The following is a 20,808-nucleotide window of genomic DNA, read 5'->3' on the forward strand; positions in this document are numbered from 1 at the left end:
CGACATGTCGTTTCAAAGTACCTCATACGTTGATGCTCAACAGGGTCCCTCTGACAGTTGCTTCCCAGACGTGGACGTCTGACCTAGCCAACACGGTTTCCCTCTTTGTTTCGTCTGCGTCTGCCAATGTAGACTCTTCGTCTTCCTCTCCACCGCACATGTCATGAGAAGCCAACAAAGACACCAAGGAAAACACAGGGGAAATTACTTGTACTTACTAATCTGAGAGCATCGCACGCAATGCGAAGACATGGGATCGTTCCCCACCTACGGCAAGTTGTTTTTTCATCCACTTTCACTGCCATTAATTTATCATTTCTTTAATTCAATTAGTAAATACAAGTAATTTCCCCTATGTTTTCCTTGGTGTCTTTGCTGGCTTCTCATGATATCATTAATAAATATCGGGCCCCTCGGTAACTCCCTTTCTTCTCGTTCTCCACTGCACATGTGACACCAGTCACCTCATGCTTCCACTCTCAAGCATGTACACTACCACGTGCAAGGTTTGCTCCTGTGGGTACAGTGGTAACACGTGGTCCAGTTTGTGGCACTGGCTCGGCGTGTGGGCTAGCTATCGCATCACAGTTGCATCCGGTCAACATCATAGCAACATATGTACCAGCCAGTTACGCCACGACCGTCACCTGTTTTAGCACTGCTTTGTTGTGTTGCTGGCATGTTTTTTCCCCATGACGATGGTTACGCTGGATGGACGATAAATGTGGGATTGAGGCCGAATACAGCCAGACTTACGTATTAACATTGTTGTATTTGCAGCTGGAAGGGAAGTGTTAAATAATATCGTGTCATCGCTTTGTTTAGCAGAGCAAGTAAATTTATATTGTCCTTGTAGCAGGTCCTGTTTCTTAACATGTGAATAAACATCTCAAAGATTTCAAGAGAAACTGAGAAAATAATGACATGATAGAAAAGTGCGGCCTGCAGCCTATTGTCATCAATTTGGGCTATTCCCAAAAGCGTGGTAGATGGCAACATCACTTATAGTTCAATGTCCCTTGCTTAACTACCATTTGTTGTTATTGCCTGCTGTGCCTTCCAGCGAGATTCGTAGTGCACGCAGTCGCATAGTAAACGAGAGAGGCATTGCATGCCAAGAGGCCTCTGAGATTGTGCACATGCTTCAAAGCAGGCTGCATATTAGCTACAGCCAGGTGTCACATTCAGAAGGGTTTTGGTGCGAGCTAGTTGGTACGGATCATTCATATTTAAAACAGCGCAAAAAACACGGACAAGGGAGGACACAGGACGAGCGCTGTCACACAGGACAGCGCTCGTCCTGTGTCCTCCCTTGTCCGTGTTTTCTTCGCTGTTTCAAATATGAAAGGTGTCACATCTCAACAGAAAGGGAGTTTTTGAGGGATAAGCACCACTCTTGGAGGCCGTGCCACATGTAGCTTCTCTGCTGAGTCTACTGTATTGTGGTGGCACATATGAATCTTCTTGGCAGGTGCAGCAGGCAACAGAAACATGTCACGTTTCCATTTTGCACCAGGACAGTACTATAAAACTGGTCACGTAATCTAGTAACATTAGGTACCACAGTGATTGTTTGCTTTATATGTCTGCATCAGCCTTTGGATGGAAGTTGCTGTAGCGCGTGTGCAATACCGTATTTATTCAAATATAAGGTGAGGTTTTTTCCCAAAATCCTTAGCCTCGAAGTCATCCCCCGCCTTATATAGAAGGAACAGTAAATGTAGAGTACGTGTTATATGAAAATTTTTTCGTTTAGGTGTGCCTTCACGGCAGCGCAATTTTCACCTTATACCCCTTTCAAGCGAGCAATTTAAGTGCACTTATGACGAGTGCACTTCGGGACCTTGAATGACACTTTAGGCTATGCGGTGCTAAACGGGAGAACTGAGCACACTCTTAGTAAAAAAAAAAAATGGCAACAGACTAAGAGCGCATTTTTTGAAGATGTAGGTTAAAAAAAAAAAAAACTTCTAAAAAGTGACTGTCTTATGTTGTATTATTGTAAACAATATATTTTTCTCAACAAAAACCAAAAAAGATTTCTTATTATAAAAGTGTTGCAAGTCAGTGCTGGCCAAGACGAATGCCTAGCCAATCCAGAAGAACATGGCGGCATGTAATGGAGGCGGCATTTGTTCCTGCTAGAACTGAATATGAGGGGGTTTAGGCTATTATCTGTGCGCAAGAGCTGTTCAATAACTAAAATGAACTTCTGTGCCCTCTTTTTTATTCATTACATTTTGTACCGTTGAAACGACCGGCGGTGAGGCCATGCACTCGGCCAGCAAAGTGCGTTCCATGGACGTACTTCCACCGGAGTGCACTCTTCTGCAAGTGACATTTCACTTCCAGCATTGAGATTTAGCAAAGTGTACTTAAACCAATGGACACTCTCCGTAAGTGCATTTAACGTGCCCGCTTGACAGGGGTGTTATAGTGTGACTTTACAGCAGCACATACCGCAATGCCGTAAAGTCGCACTATAAAGGTTGACCTCCATGGTGCAAGGAAGCCACAAACTTTCAGTGTCTGCCTCTCGGTGACGGCTGCCAGTTGCATGATGTCCAAAAACTAGCTATTCGTTGCCAATCAGCTCTTGCCAGATGTTCTACGCCCACTTAACATCGCCACTGGAAGTGGTTGTGTGCAGTGGAGAGCACGAGCCAGTCGGACCATAGCACAGAGGTTGGCATCCCATGGTCGCCCATTGCTTTCAGAGTCTAGCTTGTCTGGCCACGACTCCTCACAAGCTGCAGCACTGTCGGTGACATTCGCCAACTCTTGGTTGCATGGAGTGCGGTGTGATGAATGTGCAGTGGCACTTTGCGCTGGATTTTCCACTGTGCAAAATCTACTGCGATGCTTCGCTTTATGCAGGTCAGACCTAAGGCGAAATTCAGGCTGTCATGAAGCCACACCTAAAGGCGATATCTGCATATAATCCACATTCTACTTATTGAAGCTCCCTTGCCCCCCATTTCATAGTCGCCATTTTGCATTTTGGCTGCTGTGTTAGTCATTCAGTATTTCGGACAACACGCACTGAGTCTGAATAATCTGCATTAATGTGCATACTTATGTCCCCCCCCCCCTCCCCAAACTGCACCCTTGTCTCATAATTGTGACCACTTTATAATCAAATAAATATGCTATGTGAAGACTTTGTTAGATTGAAATTACAGTGCGAAATTAGTTTGCTATGGGAAAAAAAAAATGTTACGTGGTCTATAACAAGCTGTTTAGGGGACGTTTAGTTGAAGCATGTACATACGTTTTGGAATTTGCCGATCAATCTCTGCAATTCTACCAAGAAAAAATTTTTTTTTCTGTCAGCATTAAATCTGTCAATATTAAACCTACATGTAATGTGAAGTAGTTGATACGCATTTACAAAGCCAAAGAAGAATGCTGATTGCCATGCTACCACCTCTGAATTGTTTTGTGCACATTAAAGGAGCTGAAATTCTAGTTCAAAACCAAGTATGATATATGGCATTGACTGTCGATGAGCAGGAATGATGCAAAGTTCAAAAGAATTTCAGTGTTGAATCAACTGACGTTGAAAAGCCTTGAATGGTATTTCTAAATATGTAACCTTATAATGACAGTCATGTAAACAGATATTTGCAAATTATTTCTAGAGAAACTGAAATATTTCATGGGCACCCGTCAGGTCAGAAAACTGGTTCCTATCAGTTGCTTGCCATGAAAAAGCTGAAAATTGTTATTACATGAAGTCGACATGAGACATTGAGAGTGTTCCAGAATGATAAATACAGAAAATAAGCAAAGAACAAGTCATTATAAGAGAACTCTGTTTCAAGCACCTTCTCTGCTTGCTTTGTGTGCTCAGCCATAAAAGATCATCAGATATTTAATGGACTTGTACAAGATATCAGAATTGGTAAATGAGCAATCGGACTTTGAACTACGGCGCTTGGTGCATTGAGTTGGATGGCATCACATTTAAAAGCTTCAAAGCATTCATGCAGGAGAAAAACAATGTGGTTATTTTTGAGTACTCCCTCATATTATTTTAGGGCTTTAGATCTGCAGTTGTGTACACCTACAAGATTGAATAAAAACTTGCTGAAAAGGTCAACTCATAGTGCCCAAGGAATATGAAATACTCAAGGAAGGTGCAGTACAAGAAAGAAAATGATATCCTCAAGTGCAAGCAGTATAAATAAATACCAACCTAAATAACCTAAATAAATATATAAGTACCAACCTTGGGCACCACAAAGTAGGTTTATTCAAGCAATGACACTGCACCGAGCTTGCTTGCTCACACAACTACCCATCTTCCTTGTTCACCTCTAGTTGCTTATCGGCTACCATACTTTTTGAAGGGAACCTCATGTATGGCTGACATCTTCTGGCTTTTGATGGCTTACTGAATTAGCTCTCATCTTGCGAGGCGATTGCGTGTGTGACTTGTGGCTTACAGTCTGCACCATATTCTCGAATCTGAGCCAAACCACAAGTTTCATATCACCTATTTTGAAAAAGTATCTATTTAAATTCAAGTAAATGCAGTATAAATGTGCTAACGCATCTCTGTTGATCATGCAGGCTGTGGAGCTCCCTACAGAGTTTGTACATCTGTATATCTCAAACTGCATATCGACTTGTGAGACTATCAAGGATCGCTACATGCAAAATAGACTAGTGCGACTGGTTTGTGTGTTCCTCCAGTCTCTTATCAGAAACAAGATTATTAATGTACAGGTAAGTGACTTTGTCGGCAAAGGTGGGCTTTATGTATGGCAGTACATACTCTGGAAAATTTCACTAATTTGAGCAAAACACTTGAAATAAACTTATAGCACATACAGTTAAAACTACCTCAATATAACGAAGTACTTTTTATGACTTCTTGTGCATATAACACCATGTATTTAGAACCACAATATATAACAAAGGGAAAAGACGGAGAATGCGGGAGATGGAAATTCAAGACGATGAGCAAAACGTGAACAAGGTGAATGCAGGAGCAAATGTTTCGACAAGTGGACTTGTCTTCTTCAAGGCGACGTATGCTTTCCTCGCCACAGTATATGTAGGTGGGGTTCTTGTAAAGGGAGAGGGTGTGAGGCGGGAGGATGCGGAAACGAGGATGCGGAGCGCTTGCGTTGACAGACCGGGATGAGGCCCTGGCTTTGACCTTGTACACAGCGTTCCTTTACTCTCAATTCGACACGCTAACACATTTTCCCTCGTTTCCGCATCCTCCCGCCTCACACCCTCTCCCCTTTACAAGAACCCCACCTACATATACTGTGGCGAAAAAAGCATACGTCGCCTTGAAGAAGACAAGTCCACTTGTCGAAACGTTGGCTCCTGCATTCACCTTGTTCACGTTTTGCTCAATATATAACAAAGTGTGTTTATACACGTTTCCAATATAATGAAATTTCACGGCTGCCACAAAGGAATACCGACACAGTAAATGAAAACTTCCACAGACGCTGTGAGTCAAATATTTGAATTACAAGCAGCATCTTGCAAATGCACACCTATCCAATCGCATGCCGCACAACCAAGTGTGACAGCCGATGCGGAGAAGCGTCATGTTTCGTAAAAAGTCCAAGTGCGATGAGATCTACGCGCTGTATGCTTTGGGTGAGAGAGAGAGCATGCAAGGGGTAAGCCAATGGCGGCTTGATGGACGCCGTCTTCCTGCGCAAGCAAGGGGAAAGGGCGGAGGGTAGCGAGTTCCCGATAATGCAGTCAAGCTTGCCTGAAGGGGTGGGGGCGGGGAGGCAGGTTGTTCGTAAATTTGCTCGCGTCTCCTTTTCTGGTGCTGCCATGGCTACGCATAGCTGTCAGTGTGGCTGAGCTTATGTGCAGCCCGCACGCCCTGTTTTAAAGGTAATCTGCTGCATGTGCTAAGAGTAGACGTGCCGAGGTGGCGTGGCAACGCGTGCGCTGTTTTCAGTGCATTTAGTACTTGAGGTTGTGTAATCTTGAGTTTCAAAGACACGTACAAGTGAGAGGCAGACTAAGCATTCGCTCCCCACTGCCGGCACTTTTCATGATAGCGACGCCCTACTGCAGATGACACTATCAGCCGCGGTGACCGAGTGGACGCAGAAGCATGACTAGCTTCTCTTCGTACTGCTTATGGGAACATATCGTCGACACAGCATGAAACCGTATCTATCATCGCCGACTAAAATTTAAAAAAAAATAATAATAATTTTTTTTCTCATTCAACTTTGCTCCTTCTGATTGCCTGACAGTTCGTAAAATTTTGTAGCCCCCCTCCTATGTATGAAAAATTTACTGGCGACTAATTTTCATCGTAAAAGGTCAAATTTCACACAACAAGATTTCGATATAGCAAAGCAGATTGCTGTTTTTACAGTATTCGTTATATTGAGGTTTAAGTGCATAAATTTCCCTTACGTTTTTTTTATTTGTTTACATGTGTATGTGTGTTCGTAACTTAAAATTTTATTTTGTGTAAATGCTTAATATTTATTCTTTTCCATGTGTTGACACTTGATGATCTATACACCAGACAAATTATGACTTCACTCAAGGTTTCTTGTGGTTACTTGTTTTCTATCATACAGTAGACTTTACTTAGGATGTACACGAAGATGCCTTGGACATCTGGGCCTGTATTGACAAAACTTATCTTACCTGTGGGCAACCTCTAGCAGGCCATTGCTGAGGTGATCGTTTTGTTATCATCAGAACTTAGGAATAGTAGTTAGCAGATGAGTTGTCAAGGAGAGGGCACATAAAATGAAGGACCAATTAAAGATGTGCTGGGAGCTCGGTTTGGCGGAGGCAAGGAATACGCGTTTTGACAGCTTGAGAATGTAGAGTCGACTGGCTTTATTCAAAGTAAAAGCAGGTTTGCTTAGTGGCTGTGGTGGCACCCCAATTGGGCAGTCACCTCGGTTCCAAGAAAGAGCAGGGAGCAATGACCCCCCATGGCGAGGTAAACTGGATTTCTGGAGCAAGGGGGCAATGACCACCCCGGCAAGGCATTGCGAAGTGACAAACGGCCGCTACAGATATAAGACGGATCACATACATACACCGTCTTCAAGAGTGGCTGGAACCTGTCTGGTAGGTGCTGGCAGTAAGAAAATGCACTTACATATGATAAGCTTTCTGAATACTGGCCCTGTTCTTGTACCAAAATTTAGCTTAATGAAAAAACACTGAATCAGTAGAGAACTAAAATATCTTTAATCTGCTTCAGTTTATCAAAGAGTTAACAGAAGTACTAGAGAGCTTATTTTAAAACTTTGAAAAACAAGTCAGTGAAACATAATAGTTCTGTGGAAACCAACAAGGTGGAGAGAAGTCATTAATTAAAGGAAAATGAGACATTTACCAAACCGTAGCAATTGCTACAAAGGAAACCCAACTTCTCTCTCTACTTCTCTCCACATTGCGGGTTTCCACAGAACTATTACTTCAAACTCTTGCCTTTGCTTCGAGTTGTTAATAAAGTTGACTTCGCCCTGCCATCTGTTAGCTGCCTGGTTAGCTCATATGGTAGAGCAGCTGTCTCGGAAAGGCGGTGGTCCCGGGTTCAAGTCTCGGACCAGGACAAATTTTTTTTCAACTGCAAGACCTTTTTTTTTCAAGGAATCCATATGGGTTTCCTTTGTAGCAATTGCTACGATTGGGTGGATATCTCATTTTCCCTTAATTAAGTCAGTGAAAACAGCTGTTTAACCTTACTGCAGTTTCTAGAATGAGACAATAAATTTGTATGCTTAAGATCCTAAGCTACACTGTGTTGGCGAGGGACGTTGTGATGTTCTGATAAGTTTTGGCTACCTGGGGTTCTTTATTGTGCAGCTGAGCCAAGGTAAACAAGCACTTTTGCATTCCGTCTCCATTTCGCCTTTCATTTATGGTAGTACCACTACTATGTCATTTTTGTGTTAAATGGACACTCAAGAGCTACACTAAACTAGGTTAGATGGGTGAAGTATCCTTTCAAGATTACACTCTCATTTATTTTCTGGCAAGATATTGGTTACTAGCAAAAAAATGACTAAAGTTCTGCTGCTTTCTTTTCTTCTTTAGTTTTACAAATAAATAGTGCTGCAGTGTAATTTACCTACGCAGCTTAACCATACGGTGTTTCTATTTAGTGTCTCATTGGACACTACAAAGTTTTAAACAAAGCATGGTTTGCCTGCATATTGTACAGGTGGACTCAGGATTAATTTTGACCACCTTGGGGTGTTCCGACATATATGTGAATGAGTACACTTGAGCCTTTGAACTGGATTTTAGAAAGACATACAAGAAAAACTATATTTTCGGAGAAATCGTGCCTACCGAGAACATGCAATTGTGCTTTTCTGTACATGAGTGATGCAGCCACCACCAGATTTAATCTCACAACCTTCTGCTTTGTAGCAGACCATTGAACCACTGCAGCGGGTGAATTAGATAATGAAAACACACTAGTTGTTTTAGTAACCACTTCATCCTTTTTGTATAATTTCTACCTTGAAGTTCAGTGCTTTGGCATGAATTATTCAAATTTACAAGGTTGCTAGTGTGAATGAAAAATTTTTGGATTTGCTATTTTGATAGATTACTAGTTTCTGAATCACGTTGAACAAACACATGGATCTCTGTTGTGGGCATTTTCAAATGACTTTTTCTAATTTACATGCGTGACGTTTCCACTACATTATGTTGTAGCTGTTTTAGACACTGCAGTGTCTCATGCAAACATGCTAGATGTTTGAAACCTGCCTCTTTTCTGTAGGATCTCTTCATTGAAGTTCAGGCCTTTTGCATAGAGTTCAGCCGAATCAGGGAAGCAGCTGCTTTATTTCGTCTTCTCAAGCAGCTTGATACTGCAGAGCAAGGACCGTCATCACCATCTCAAACAAGTACGAAATAGCTCTGTGGATTACTCTGGTAAGCTGAGCAATTCTGTGAAATAAGGTCTTGTTAAAAAGTCACTGAAGATTTTTGTTACTTTTATGCTGCAATGAATTGTTTTTTGAAAATAAATTACTTCAGTTTCTTGCATTTTGTGTTGTTACATTAACCGGGCAAGTGCTTCAGTATAGCACTTGCCTGTATTTGATGAGTGAATTTAATGGAACTCTGGAAGTGTGTAGCTTCGGGCTAGTTGTGTGATCAATGTGCCTCAAGCTTTGTGAACTGTGTTCGGGGCAGGCACAATCGGGAACAGGCAGTGTGCATGAAGAACTGTGCTGGACAATTTATGGAGTGCCACACAGGTGTCACATATGAAGTACTGCTTTCTTGTGGAACACGTGGAGCATACAGGATGCTGGCATTAATGACGAGCATCATGAGTAAGGCAACAATTTTCAAAACGAAGACTGGCAGCAATTTGGCAATACATTGTGGCATGTACGGCTGCCACCCTTCATTTGACAAGGTGGCAATAAAGAAGCACTACTGTAATGAATGCATACAATAAATATTTATTGGCTTTAAAGGCATGGGTTGTGTGAGCATACAACCAGTAATTTCACATGAAAAATAATGCATATTTGTCGTCCTAGTAAGCATGCTTTAGATGCTGCTTTGCCTCTTTAAAAGAGTTTTTGTTGCTTATTTTGAGAATCAAACAGTTAGTGCTATGTGTTGTCTCTTTTCACATGTTAGCTTTCTGATATCTGGTGTGGTACTAACTACATGTGAAAAGAGTTTTGTAAGTTGTATGCCTAATGAACAAAAAATAAACTGCCTTGTTTCCACGTATTGTGCATAATCAATTGGAATTGTTAAGAGGAGAGGCTCCTCACTGGTAGTAGTATAAACTTTATTTTGGGGGGGGGGGGGGGGGCCGAGATGGAGTTTAGGGAGGAGGGGAGATACACTTTAAATAATGATAAAGCCAACTAGATTAAACATGCAGAATATAGAATTTAATCTTCAACTTCTGAATACATTTTTAATAGGGGCGCATGCAAATATTCGAAATTTCAAATGCAAATTGATTAGCCTTGCCAATTTGATTTGAGAATTCAGTGTTTAAAATCATCTAACATTCATTCCTTTTTAATATGAGTGATAAAAGTACTTGTTGAAGTCACAGGGAAGAAAGACCAATGCAAGTGAGGACTTTTTCAAATGTTTGTGCTACAGGAGAGCTGTGGTTGTTTCAGAAGGGCATCAATTCCTGAGCAAACACGTGTCAGATTACTGCTGATCAATAATTTCCTGTCATGCAATAAGAATGCCTTGCTTCTAGGCAATCTATGAATCTGTTGTCGTGATTTAGGCAAAGCAATTTATTATTTGGCCAGTCTCGCCATGTTTACATATCATTAAAATAATGTGCAGGGAGCTGTGGTGTGTCATATTTGCTTGTATATCCGTCAATGAACATAATACTCAACATGCATCTGGTCAGGTGCTGTATCTTGTTTTATTACTGTCCTGGTTGTGGTGCACCAGGTAACTAAAATAAGTTATCTACAAGCTCCACAATTAACCAGACCTTCAGTTGCAAACAGCGTTATGTGCACGTACAGGTAAATAATTTTTACCATGCTCAGCCCATGCAAAATTATTTCACCTTGTTTAGAAATTTTACAATATTCTCTTCAATATTAAAGGGCCCCTGAAACCGTTCGGATAAATTTTGTAGACGCGTAGGGTACAGCTTAAGTAGAACATTCGCACCACAATTTAAGTGAAGTGTTACATATTAATGGAGCTACAAGCGATTACAAGTTACCCTCCTCCCTAACCATGCTTTTCCTCCTCAACTTGTTCGCCAAGCGATCGGGGCTAAGCTCCGCCTTCACTTGTTCTGCGTCACGATGCGACGTCACATCGTCCACTTCCGGTTGTTTTGGAGCCCGCCCCCACCCGCCCGAGACCTCTCCCCTAGCCGCTCGGCTGTCTACCCCAAGCGAGAGCTATTGAAACAGCATGTGTTGCGAGCATTCTGTCGTAGCGCCGAACGTGTCTGGTATTCCGGTAATCACACACTAGCCGAACGTTTCAACAGAACGGTGGAGGCATAAACTCAAGCTGATGAAGGAACTTTAGAGTAGATGTACGTGAGCTGCCTGATCGGTCTTCACGGTCCAGCCACCCGTTGGCGCAGAGCTTAACCAGCCAAAGAAAGAGCTAATATTGCTCTAACCAAGTGTAAAACATTTTAAACATTTACAAAACAATGTGTTAACGATTACACTTGTGTGAAAAGTTTACACCAGCAGCAAAGAAGAATACATTTTGTTACTGCTACTGTGTAAGGTTGAGCTATATGCCACCAGGTGACTGCACCATGCAGGCCATTCACATTTGCGCTTCTGTTGATCCCCTGAAACGACACGCAAGGAGACACGGCCAGGCCCCCGTCCCCTTGCGCTTCCATTTACCCTAATACCGGACTCACGAAACGCTATTGCGTTAGTAATCTTCCGGTGTAAAGTGACGGCCGCAATCGCGCAAATCCTGGCGCCCATCGGATAGCGGCTGTCCAATGCGCTGCAGCCAGTCCGCTGGTCTACTGGCTTGCAGAAGGACACGATGTCGCAGCTTGACATATTGCCAGTCGCTAGGTTTGCAGTCCACAATGCAACAAAGTCGAATCATAGCACTCGCGAAAAGACAGACCGACACTGACTGTGGAGCTCTTGTCGAAGACGGAGCACGTTGTAACACAAGCAGACGACACTTGCTGTGTGCCAGAAGTGCTTAAGTGTACTGAAAAATTGTTGTTGTGCATTCTCTTTATGTTACTTTCTTTTTATAAAAACAAATTAACTAACATTCCAACTATTACAAACATCATTTGTTTACCATAAAGTTGGAAAAATTATCGATCACGCGCTCTGGTCAGCCGATCGGATAGCTCGCCCCACTGACGTCACATGGGCGATTTCCGTCATATGGGTAGGGGCGGCTTAATATTCCGCCAAGCAGTGTGCTGCGATCGGCAGCGATGTGCATTTTTAAAACCTTATAATAAATTACACGCTTTACGCAGAGCACTTAGATGTGTCAATTAATGATCAGAAGGACCTACTCTAATGACTCAGTACTGTGGTATCTGTAACGCGCTGAGTGGTGCCCTGATGTAAAGACCCAAAACCGAAACCAGAAGTTACGGATACCACAAGTACGTTTGTAGAAAATTGTCAAAATCATCTCAGGGTCCCTATAAGAACATATTGTTGAATATGTAAGTACTCCTAAATTTACTTACTTTTGTGGTCAGTGCCATAAGAGAAGCTCACCCTGAATTCTGCTAGTTTGAAAGCTCCTGCTTTGGCGTGAAACAAGTGCACGTCGATCCTATTCCCCAGATGGCAGCACAGGTTCCAGAACAATCCAAAAAACGGCTTTCCGTCATGTCAGCAGCCTTTCTCTGGCCGCTGCACCCAGCCTTCTAATGTCCAATATATTGGAGAAATGCTCCATTACTCGGCCTCAGGAGGATATGTTGGAAGCATTGCCTTCACCCGAGTACATGTGAAAATATAAGAATGAGGTGGTGCTGGCTCAGCCATGGCTAGCACTCAATTTGCTTAAATGAAAAAAGCTCATCTGTGCAAAACTTGTGGTTGTGAACCTCATCAGTTATGCATGAATGGAAAAATAAAGCCCATACAACTACCATGCCTCGATTAGAATCATTTCTTGCAGCCTTCTGGTTGGAGGAAATCCTAAATTTCTTACATATGAAAATAGAATGATAAAGCGCAACTTCATAAATAAAATCTAAGTTTCTTTAATGTGGCTCCTCGGTTCACATTTCCCCTTAATTAAAACCCAGGGTAAGTGCCTCTATAGCAGTGCTGTGTTCCTATGAAGATTAAAAATTATATTTTGAGGTTTTACGTACCAAAACCACTATCTGATTGTGAGGCACGCCGTAGTGGGGGGCTCCAGGATAATTTTGACCACCTGGGGTTCTTTAACATACTCCTAAATTTAAGTACACGGGTGTTTTTGCATTTCACCCCCATGGAAATGCGGCCACCGTGGCCAGAATTCAATCCCGCCACCTCGTGCTAGCAGCACAACACCAAAGCCACTAAGCAACCACTGCGGGTCTATGAAGATGCTTATTTTTGTTGAGTTTTCTATAGAGTGTACTATACAATGGTCGAGTGGGCCGTACAGCGTTCTCCCGCTGAGGTGCCGCGTGTGGAAGAATTGTGCGAGGGCACTGCGAGCGAACTGGATTGGGGCAGAGACGCGCTTTGGGGCATATTCAATGCAATTTCGCTGCGGGCGCTGAGACCAATTCTGCGCGTACGCTTTTATAATGGTGCTTTATTTCAACTGCAAATTTATACTGACACCTTTTAGCAACTTATATATATTTGAGGCATGGCGTCTTCACTTCTGCTGTCGTTAACAAGTGCATCGTCTGCTAGCGAGTGCACGTTCATTGCGCGGATGCTGGGCAGACTGGGACTGGGGAAAAACTGGGCGGACGCCCAGTTTTTCTTGCAGAAAGTCTCTGCAGTAAAATTTTTATGGTTTTACTTGCTTTGGTGCACCCACGACTCTTGTTGGCCGGTACCCGTTCTAGTTTTAGCCAGGTGAACTGCTATATTTACATTGTTTTCTAAAAGTAACACTTAACTTTTGCCACAGAAGCTGCCTATGTGCAACATGTAGCTACGTAACAAAACTTTGTTGACATTGTGTCATTTACGCGTGCTTCTTGTTGATGGAATATTGATCAGGGACAATGATCAAAGAAAACAGTATTATGGTGAAATGAACCATGTTTGTCAACTGCGTGGTGCAAAGAGATGCAGATGACCAATGCATTTCTGGGTAAATCTAAGGGTAGATAGACATATATATATATATCCACTACATATATGTAAGAGAAAAATTATCAAGTATTCTGAATGCACTGATTGAAAAAGTGAAAACTCCCAACCGGAATAAGTGTGTTTCTTTTAAAAGCTGCGCCAGCCCCAGGTGAATCAAACGACTTTTTGAGAAAAGGAATCAAGGCAGTTATTGGATGTTAATATGAGCAACAGAGCTGAGGAAAATATATTGCCTGTGTACTCTGACCGAATCAGGGAGACTGGGAAGCATTTACCAATGTAATCTCCGTGGCTTGTCTGGCGATCTCCGTCAACGTGCCAGCAGGCGAAATGAAGGAGGAACATATATTCAGGGTGTCTACCAACCGGGAAAACCGGGAATTCTCAGGGATTTTGAATAGTTTAGAAATACTCAGGGAATACCCAGGGAATGTGTGCTTCTATCAGGGAAAATGAGCACTTATTTTGTTGAAAGGGAACGAAAGTCGCGGTGATGCTGGCTCGAATAACAGAGTAATCGGTAACGAGTCCTCCTTGACACCGCGTCGTCCACTGGAGGAGTTGTCAACGACTGACTTTCAGGACGCCCGATAATTTGGATGGCATCGCAGCACTACCACATACTCCATACAGTCACTGGAGGTGAATGTCTGAAATTTCGGACGCAAGAACCCTTCGCCGTCCGATTTTTCTGGCTTTTTGCTGTGACCACAGGTCCGAAACGGCATTAATTAAAGCCACCACCACTGCCACCATTTTGATTACCTTGCTGCCTAGCTTGAACCGGCTCTCTCACACGCAGATTCGCTGGCAGCTGTAGCCACCACCGTGGCAACGCTAGGCCTAGCTGCTTCGATGTTCGCTATTAAGCTTCTTGCCGTTCTATGCCGTATTTTTCATTGAAAGACTTCTCATTGAAAGACTTTTCATTGAAAGGCCGCTGTGAGCAATGGTACCGACTCCGCCTTTGTGGTACTCGCGATTGGCTTCGAAGCTTGCAAAGCACAACACGTTGCATAATGCCGGTTTCCGAAAGTCAGCTTTGCCTCAGTATGGCAGTGTTACACAATGAAGCATACGTGAAAGTATTGCGGTGATGTATAATAAGCGTGGGAAGGGGCAATTGTCACTGGACACAGTATGTATTCCTTAATTATACACGCATGCACCTGCCATCTCCTGTCACAGTACGAGCACCTATATACCTAATATGTGTACTAGCAGGCCTTCAGAGCTTTTTATTATGTGCATGTGGTGATTTGAGCCTTTAAGGGCAGTAAAAGGCATGCATTCATTTTTTCGAACGTTTTTGCAGCCCCTAAGGAGTCCGAAAAATTGGACGTTGGCTGTACAAGTGACTAAGAGAATGCTTTAAATGGTCCACGGGGTGAATGCGCGGCAGAACAAGGACAAGAATAGAGATGACTTACGCATTGAGGAGTGAATGGGAAAGGAAGCGTGCCGCCGCTTCTTTGAAGGAGCTTGAGCTCAAAAAGCAAAGCGTTGGCTGACGCCGACATGCAGGTGTCCCTCATCCAAACCAAAATAAACTCTTCAAAGCAGTAAAATGCAACACTGAGGCTTTGTGTGCAGGCTGAGAGTATGTCAGGACAGTTGAGGTTGACTTACTAAATCTTGAGAAAATCTCACTTGTGACAAAGTTCAAGCCTCATACCAGTGAGCTTGCTATCAGTTGATAGAAATAGCTCACATTCGAAAATATTTGCTTCTATGTGCATCTCCTTTTTATTCGTATTTGAGAATGTTCGACTCGATTTGCAGTGGGTTTTACCATTTTTTTTAAAGATATTTTATTTGCAAAGCATTTTACTAACTCTGCCCTTTTGTTTTCTTTTTGAGTAAAATAAACACTACTCATTACTATTCAAACTGGATTAAGTCGTTTTTTATTTTTGAACATGCTTACTAGGGAGTGGCAGCATCGGACGACATGGTGTCAACCTGTCTTTACATAAAACGAAGTTCTGTGTCACTCAAGGGATTTCGCAAAGGCACTCACGGAAAACCTGGAAAACTCAGGGAATTTGGAAATGTCAACTTGGTAGACACCCTGTATAGTCTAATCGAATGGTATTTGCTATTCAGATCGTAGTCAACTTAAGAATTCACTATTTAATATTCAGAGCTGTTTCACTCTTTGAAGGTGGATGACCAACAGAGCTGTATATAACTATAAATAATATAAAACAAAACAATATGAAAGACATATGCACGTTATGTTTATTTGTATTTACCATTATCTAGTGACCACAATAATCGTGGCTTTATGGTCGCTATGATAGACTGGCATGGGAGATGTTCTTAGCGAACTTTAGGTCTACGCACATCCAACAGCGCATCGTGGAGATATTGGTCTTGGTCTGACATTGAAGACTGAACCTTTCCAAGAGAAACGCCAAGAACCACTTTCCATTGGGACGAGACACACCGATGTTAAAGTCACCCACAATGACGATGGGATTGGGGTCCACCAGGAGGATTCACCCAAATGTGTTGAACATAAATTCTTCCAAGGCCCTTCTTTGACATTCCGGGATGAATGTATACAGTGGCGACAACGATTCCGTCCCCAGTCTCTACAGCACACGCGTCGGCACATTCAGCGGCAAGGCTCTCGCCTGTCGTCGGTAAGGCATAGGTGCAACGACCGCGCTGTCGCGTCGTTTGCATAGATTGCAATGCATAAAACCATCATATATCACTGGTTTTGACACATCTGGCCTCAAACGCGGCTGGGACACATATGCTGACACGATTTTGCCTTATGTTTAATTAAGCTATTTTAGCTCTATACACGCCGCCATCGTTTTTGCCTTATGTTTAATTAAGCCATTTTAGCTCTATACACGCCGCCATCGTTTTTGCCTATGCACATCATGAAAAGCCGTTGCCGTCCGAATGTAATGCATAACAGCACTTTTGAAGTCTCAAACGTGAGGGGCCGGTGCAAGTGAGGACTCTTATTCTGAATGAGTGTGCTGCTGGAGAGTCGTGGCTGTTGCACAGAGGTGCGCCAGTTCCTGAGAGAATTAACACTTGGGTGCGAATTGGTTCTGCTGAACGAGTTCTTAGCTGACATTCGACATAAACATTTGGGACAGCCTTTAAATCTGTTAACTTGATTCAGGCAAGGAAAACATTTTTTTGACAGGCTCACCATGTCTACAACCCATTAAAACTGGGTGCCCAATGTGGTACCACACAGCAGATCTACAAATATCTGTACATGCAGTCGAATCCACTTATAACAATATTCAAGTGCCATGAAAATTCCATTGTTATAACCGGGTTGCACGAAAAAATCAAAATGGGGGGATGGCAGAGCTGATATGAGAAAACTATATAGGCAGGGAGGCCAGTGCCCCTCCCCAACACCTTTCTCAGCCCAGCTGCTGATTGTGTTCACTCGTCTGTTTCCTGGGTGCTCTGATCGCACGTAACAAGCCGCGGCTGTCGGCGTTAAAGAATGGCGCTGCTATAACAACTGCAAAGAAGTGTCACGGGTGGCAAGCGATATGTGAGCACTGCCGAGGCATCACTTTGGTGGCCCCAAAAGGGGCCTTTTAAACATTGAGACACGACTGCCGTGGCAGCCTGTCAGCTTGAGAAATCCCGAAGAAACGCTAGGAGAGGTCGCCACAAGCATCTGACCACGTACTTGTCACTGGCTTGCACGAGGAAAGCCTATGTCCGTCAGCCATGCATGCTTTACGCGAAGCTTGCTGACATCCCTCTCCAAGGCATCCGAGCGCTCCACGTAGTGCAGCGGTAGGTTCCTCATGAAAATGAAGCCCTGGAGGGACTGAATCATGCCGGGCCTCCCGTGAGGACAATGTTGAGGCAGCCTGCCCTACCGCATTATCGCTGCCGTCGTCACTCTCGCTATCCGATGCAAGCGTGCTCACGGTGATCATCTCATCGGTTAGAAGCACTTAGTTTCCAAATCTATAGCCGTGCGCTTTCTTTTCAGCGGCAATGTCGTGCTTTGCCGATGATCAGCGGGCGGATCAGCCATCTTCAGTTTCGGTGGCGAGTCAAGCGAAGTTGAGAAACCGCGTGGCCAGGAACGACTTCGAAGCAACCAACAAAAACGAACGCGAGCGATTAAGCTGTTCACGGAATTGCACTGAATTAGGAGCCGGCAAGCAACATGCGAATAATCTGCTTGCAGCACAGTTGGCCCAGTCCATTTGTGTTTCAGAGGGTGGGGCGACGTAGAGCTATGGGCACAGCCCATTCATGTTCGGAGGGGTGGAAGGCCGACGAGAGAGAGTTGCACAGAGATGGCTAAAAAATGAATGTGCGGCGGCTGTTGGAACAGCGGCCCATCGTGCAGCGGCTCGAATTTCTGTTTTTTTTTTTTTTTTTTTTTTTTTTCATTTCAAGGATTTCGCATTTCACTACCTTCTGGCTCGGACACCCAGTAGCCAGACTTCATAGTTATAACCGATAATGCAGCGTCTGGGCATTGTGGTAACCGGGTTATTTCACCATGGAAAACATACAAAAGTCAACGGTGCAGTAGCTTCTCATTGTTATAACCGATATATTGTTAAAACTGGTATCGTTATAAGTGGGTTGAACTGTATGTGTCACGCATGCCGTTCCTTTAATTGCTTTATTATTGTGCTTATGGTAGTGCACCGGATAACTGAAAGCAGAAGCTGCTTAGTTGAGCAGATGTACAGTTGGGAATGACATTACATTTAGGTACAAAATATAAGATAAGCGTAACATGTTTTTCTCAGAAATCAGACTCCAGAATAATTTCTTTCGTTACACCTTACTTGAAATGGTGTTTATTTAACGCTCTGATTCTTTGTTAACATTGCCAGCAATGTGGTTACACCAGTACTTTAATGTGTGGAGAACACACCATGTTTTTTGTTCACTGCTCAGTTTGTCCTGTTAGTACACCTTGTATATCTGGGTGCAGTGCAGTTGTTGTTCTTGTTGCCTCAAAATGTGGCTCACACCCACAGGGGGGATTGGCCACACCGGGTTGATTGAAAAATGCATCTACTAACAAAGTTTGTGCGACTAGTTTGGCACATGAACAGACTATCTTAGAATGGCAGCTGTCAGTGGATGATGAGCCACTATTTGCAAGTTTTGGTTTGCACACTTTATTTCAGAGGCATCTGAATTTTATTATAAATTTGGCATGATCCATCAGTTATTTAAATTCACCTGAAATGGTATATGCTTGAATGCTCTGGTTTCATGGTCATCAAGGCTACAAGTTCCTTTGTGAAACATTGTACCTCCAGAGTTCTTGAGAATGTCTTCAGTATGATAAATGTTAGGGGCAATTTTCTGTTCTGCCTTGAGGGGTGGCTTAGCAGTTGCTAAAAGCTTGCGTTCAACAAAGCTGCCTTGTGAAACTGCATCATTTGTGTGCAGCATATATACCGTATTTACCCGCGTATAACCCGCCCCTGCGTATAACCCGCACCCCTAACTTTGAACTCGGCGGAAAAAAAAAAAAAAGAACTCGCGTATAACCCGCACGTTTACCTGAAAAAAAAAAAAATGAGCGCTAGAAAGATGCAACTCACACTCAGTGATCATTTCGTTTTCAGAACATTTATTCAAACGACCGCCACCACGTCACTGCTTATCCGATTCTTAATCGTCGCCGCTCTCACTACTGCCATCCGAGGCTTCATCGCCACTCTCAAAGACGTAGTCGTCCTCGGAACCATCCAGACTATTACTGATCGCACATTTTTTAAAGCTTTTGCGCACCAAATCGGCCGGTATCGCTTTCCACGCATCCACGATCCACTGGCACAGCAATGGAATATCAGGCCTTCGCACGCGTCCCGTCGGTGTGAGGGCGTACATGCCGTCGGCCATCCACTGGGCATACAGCCGCTTCACGTGTGCCTTGAACGGCTTGTTCAGGCACACGTCGAGTGGCTGTAGCATGGACGTCATGCCGCCAGGTATTATGACGAGGTCGGTGCTGGTCTCGGCAAGGCGAGCCTTCACCGCATCAGTGCAGTGGCCTCTGAAGGAATCTAGTACGAGCATCGACCGGCGTGCCAGCAAGGCACCTGGTCTTCGCTCCCAGATTACTCGAAGCCAGTCACCGACTAGGCCACTGTTCATCCACGAATTTTCTTCCGCACGCACAACGATTCCTGGGGGCAGTGGAATGCTAGGTAGCGTCTTGCGTTTGAAAATCACATACGGGCGCAGTTTCGTGCCGTCAGCCAAAGCGCATAGCATGACTGTGCAGCGCAGCTTGGCATTTCCGCCGGTCAGCACGCCGACTGATTTGGAGCCCTTTTTTTCCATGGTCGTGTCCATCGGCATCTCAAAGTACACAGGTGTTTGATCAGCATTTCCCACCTGAGACAGCAAATAGCTGTGCTCCTTCCGAAGTGCGATCACATATCGTTGAAAGTTCAACTTTTCCTCGTAGGCTTCAGGAAGCCGCTGGCACATGGTTGTTCGCCGCCGCATAGAAAATCCATGTCTTCGCATGAAGCGCTGAAGCCATCCACGGCTTGCACGAAACTCACGTGGAATGTTCAATTCCCGGGCCAACTTCAGGGCTTCCATTTGCGCCATCTCAGTCGAAACAGCGTGGCCACGACTTCTCTGCTCCTCAATGAACTTCGCAAGCTGCGTCTCGAGGTGGGGGTACGCGCCAGTCTTCGGACCCCGAAACGCTCGCCTGTTCCGGTTCGTTGCTTCGAGACTCTCTTTTTTTCTTCCTCCAGTCGCGAATGCACGACTCGTCGACGTCATGCTGTCTTGCAGCAGCTCTGTTGCCGATTTCTTCGGCAGCGGCTATAATCTTTAGCTTCTCTTTCGCTGTGAAACACTGCCGTCGAGTCGCACTCATGATGCCAAAACAAAGCAGGCAAACAGTGCAAACTGGGGTAAGTACACTAAACAGCGCCTAACGCGAGGCTCAACAATGCTGGCCTTTCGTTGGCCCTTCATCGGCTTGACAAGCGTCGATGACGATGGGGATGGCGGACTACACGGG

At 43.9% G+C, this 20,808-nt stretch overlaps 1 protein-coding gene across 1 annotated transcript in view; it reads left to right on the plus strand.

Moving 5' to 3' along the window:
- Not11 (CCR4-NOT transcription complex subunit 11) overlaps nt 1-9,027 on the plus strand; it is a 32,325-nt gene extending 23,298 nt beyond the window's left edge. The window contains exons 12-13 of the mRNA XM_075676246.1: nt 4,576-4,731; nt 8,759-9,027. Of these exons, the coding sequence (XP_075532361.1) occupies nt 4,576-4,731; nt 8,759-8,896 (294 nt within the window). The 3' untranslated portion in view covers nt 8,897-9,027. The remainder of the gene's footprint in view (nt 1-4,575; nt 4,732-8,758) is intronic.
- The last annotated feature ends 11,781 nt before the right edge of the window (nt 9,028-20,808 follow it).

The sequence above is a fragment of the Dermacentor variabilis genome, chromosome 1, assembly GCF_050947875.1.
Source record: "Dermacentor variabilis isolate Ectoservices chromosome 1, ASM5094787v1, whole genome shotgun sequence".
NCBI lineage: Eukaryota > Metazoa > Arthropoda > Arachnida > Ixodida > Ixodidae > Dermacentor > Dermacentor variabilis.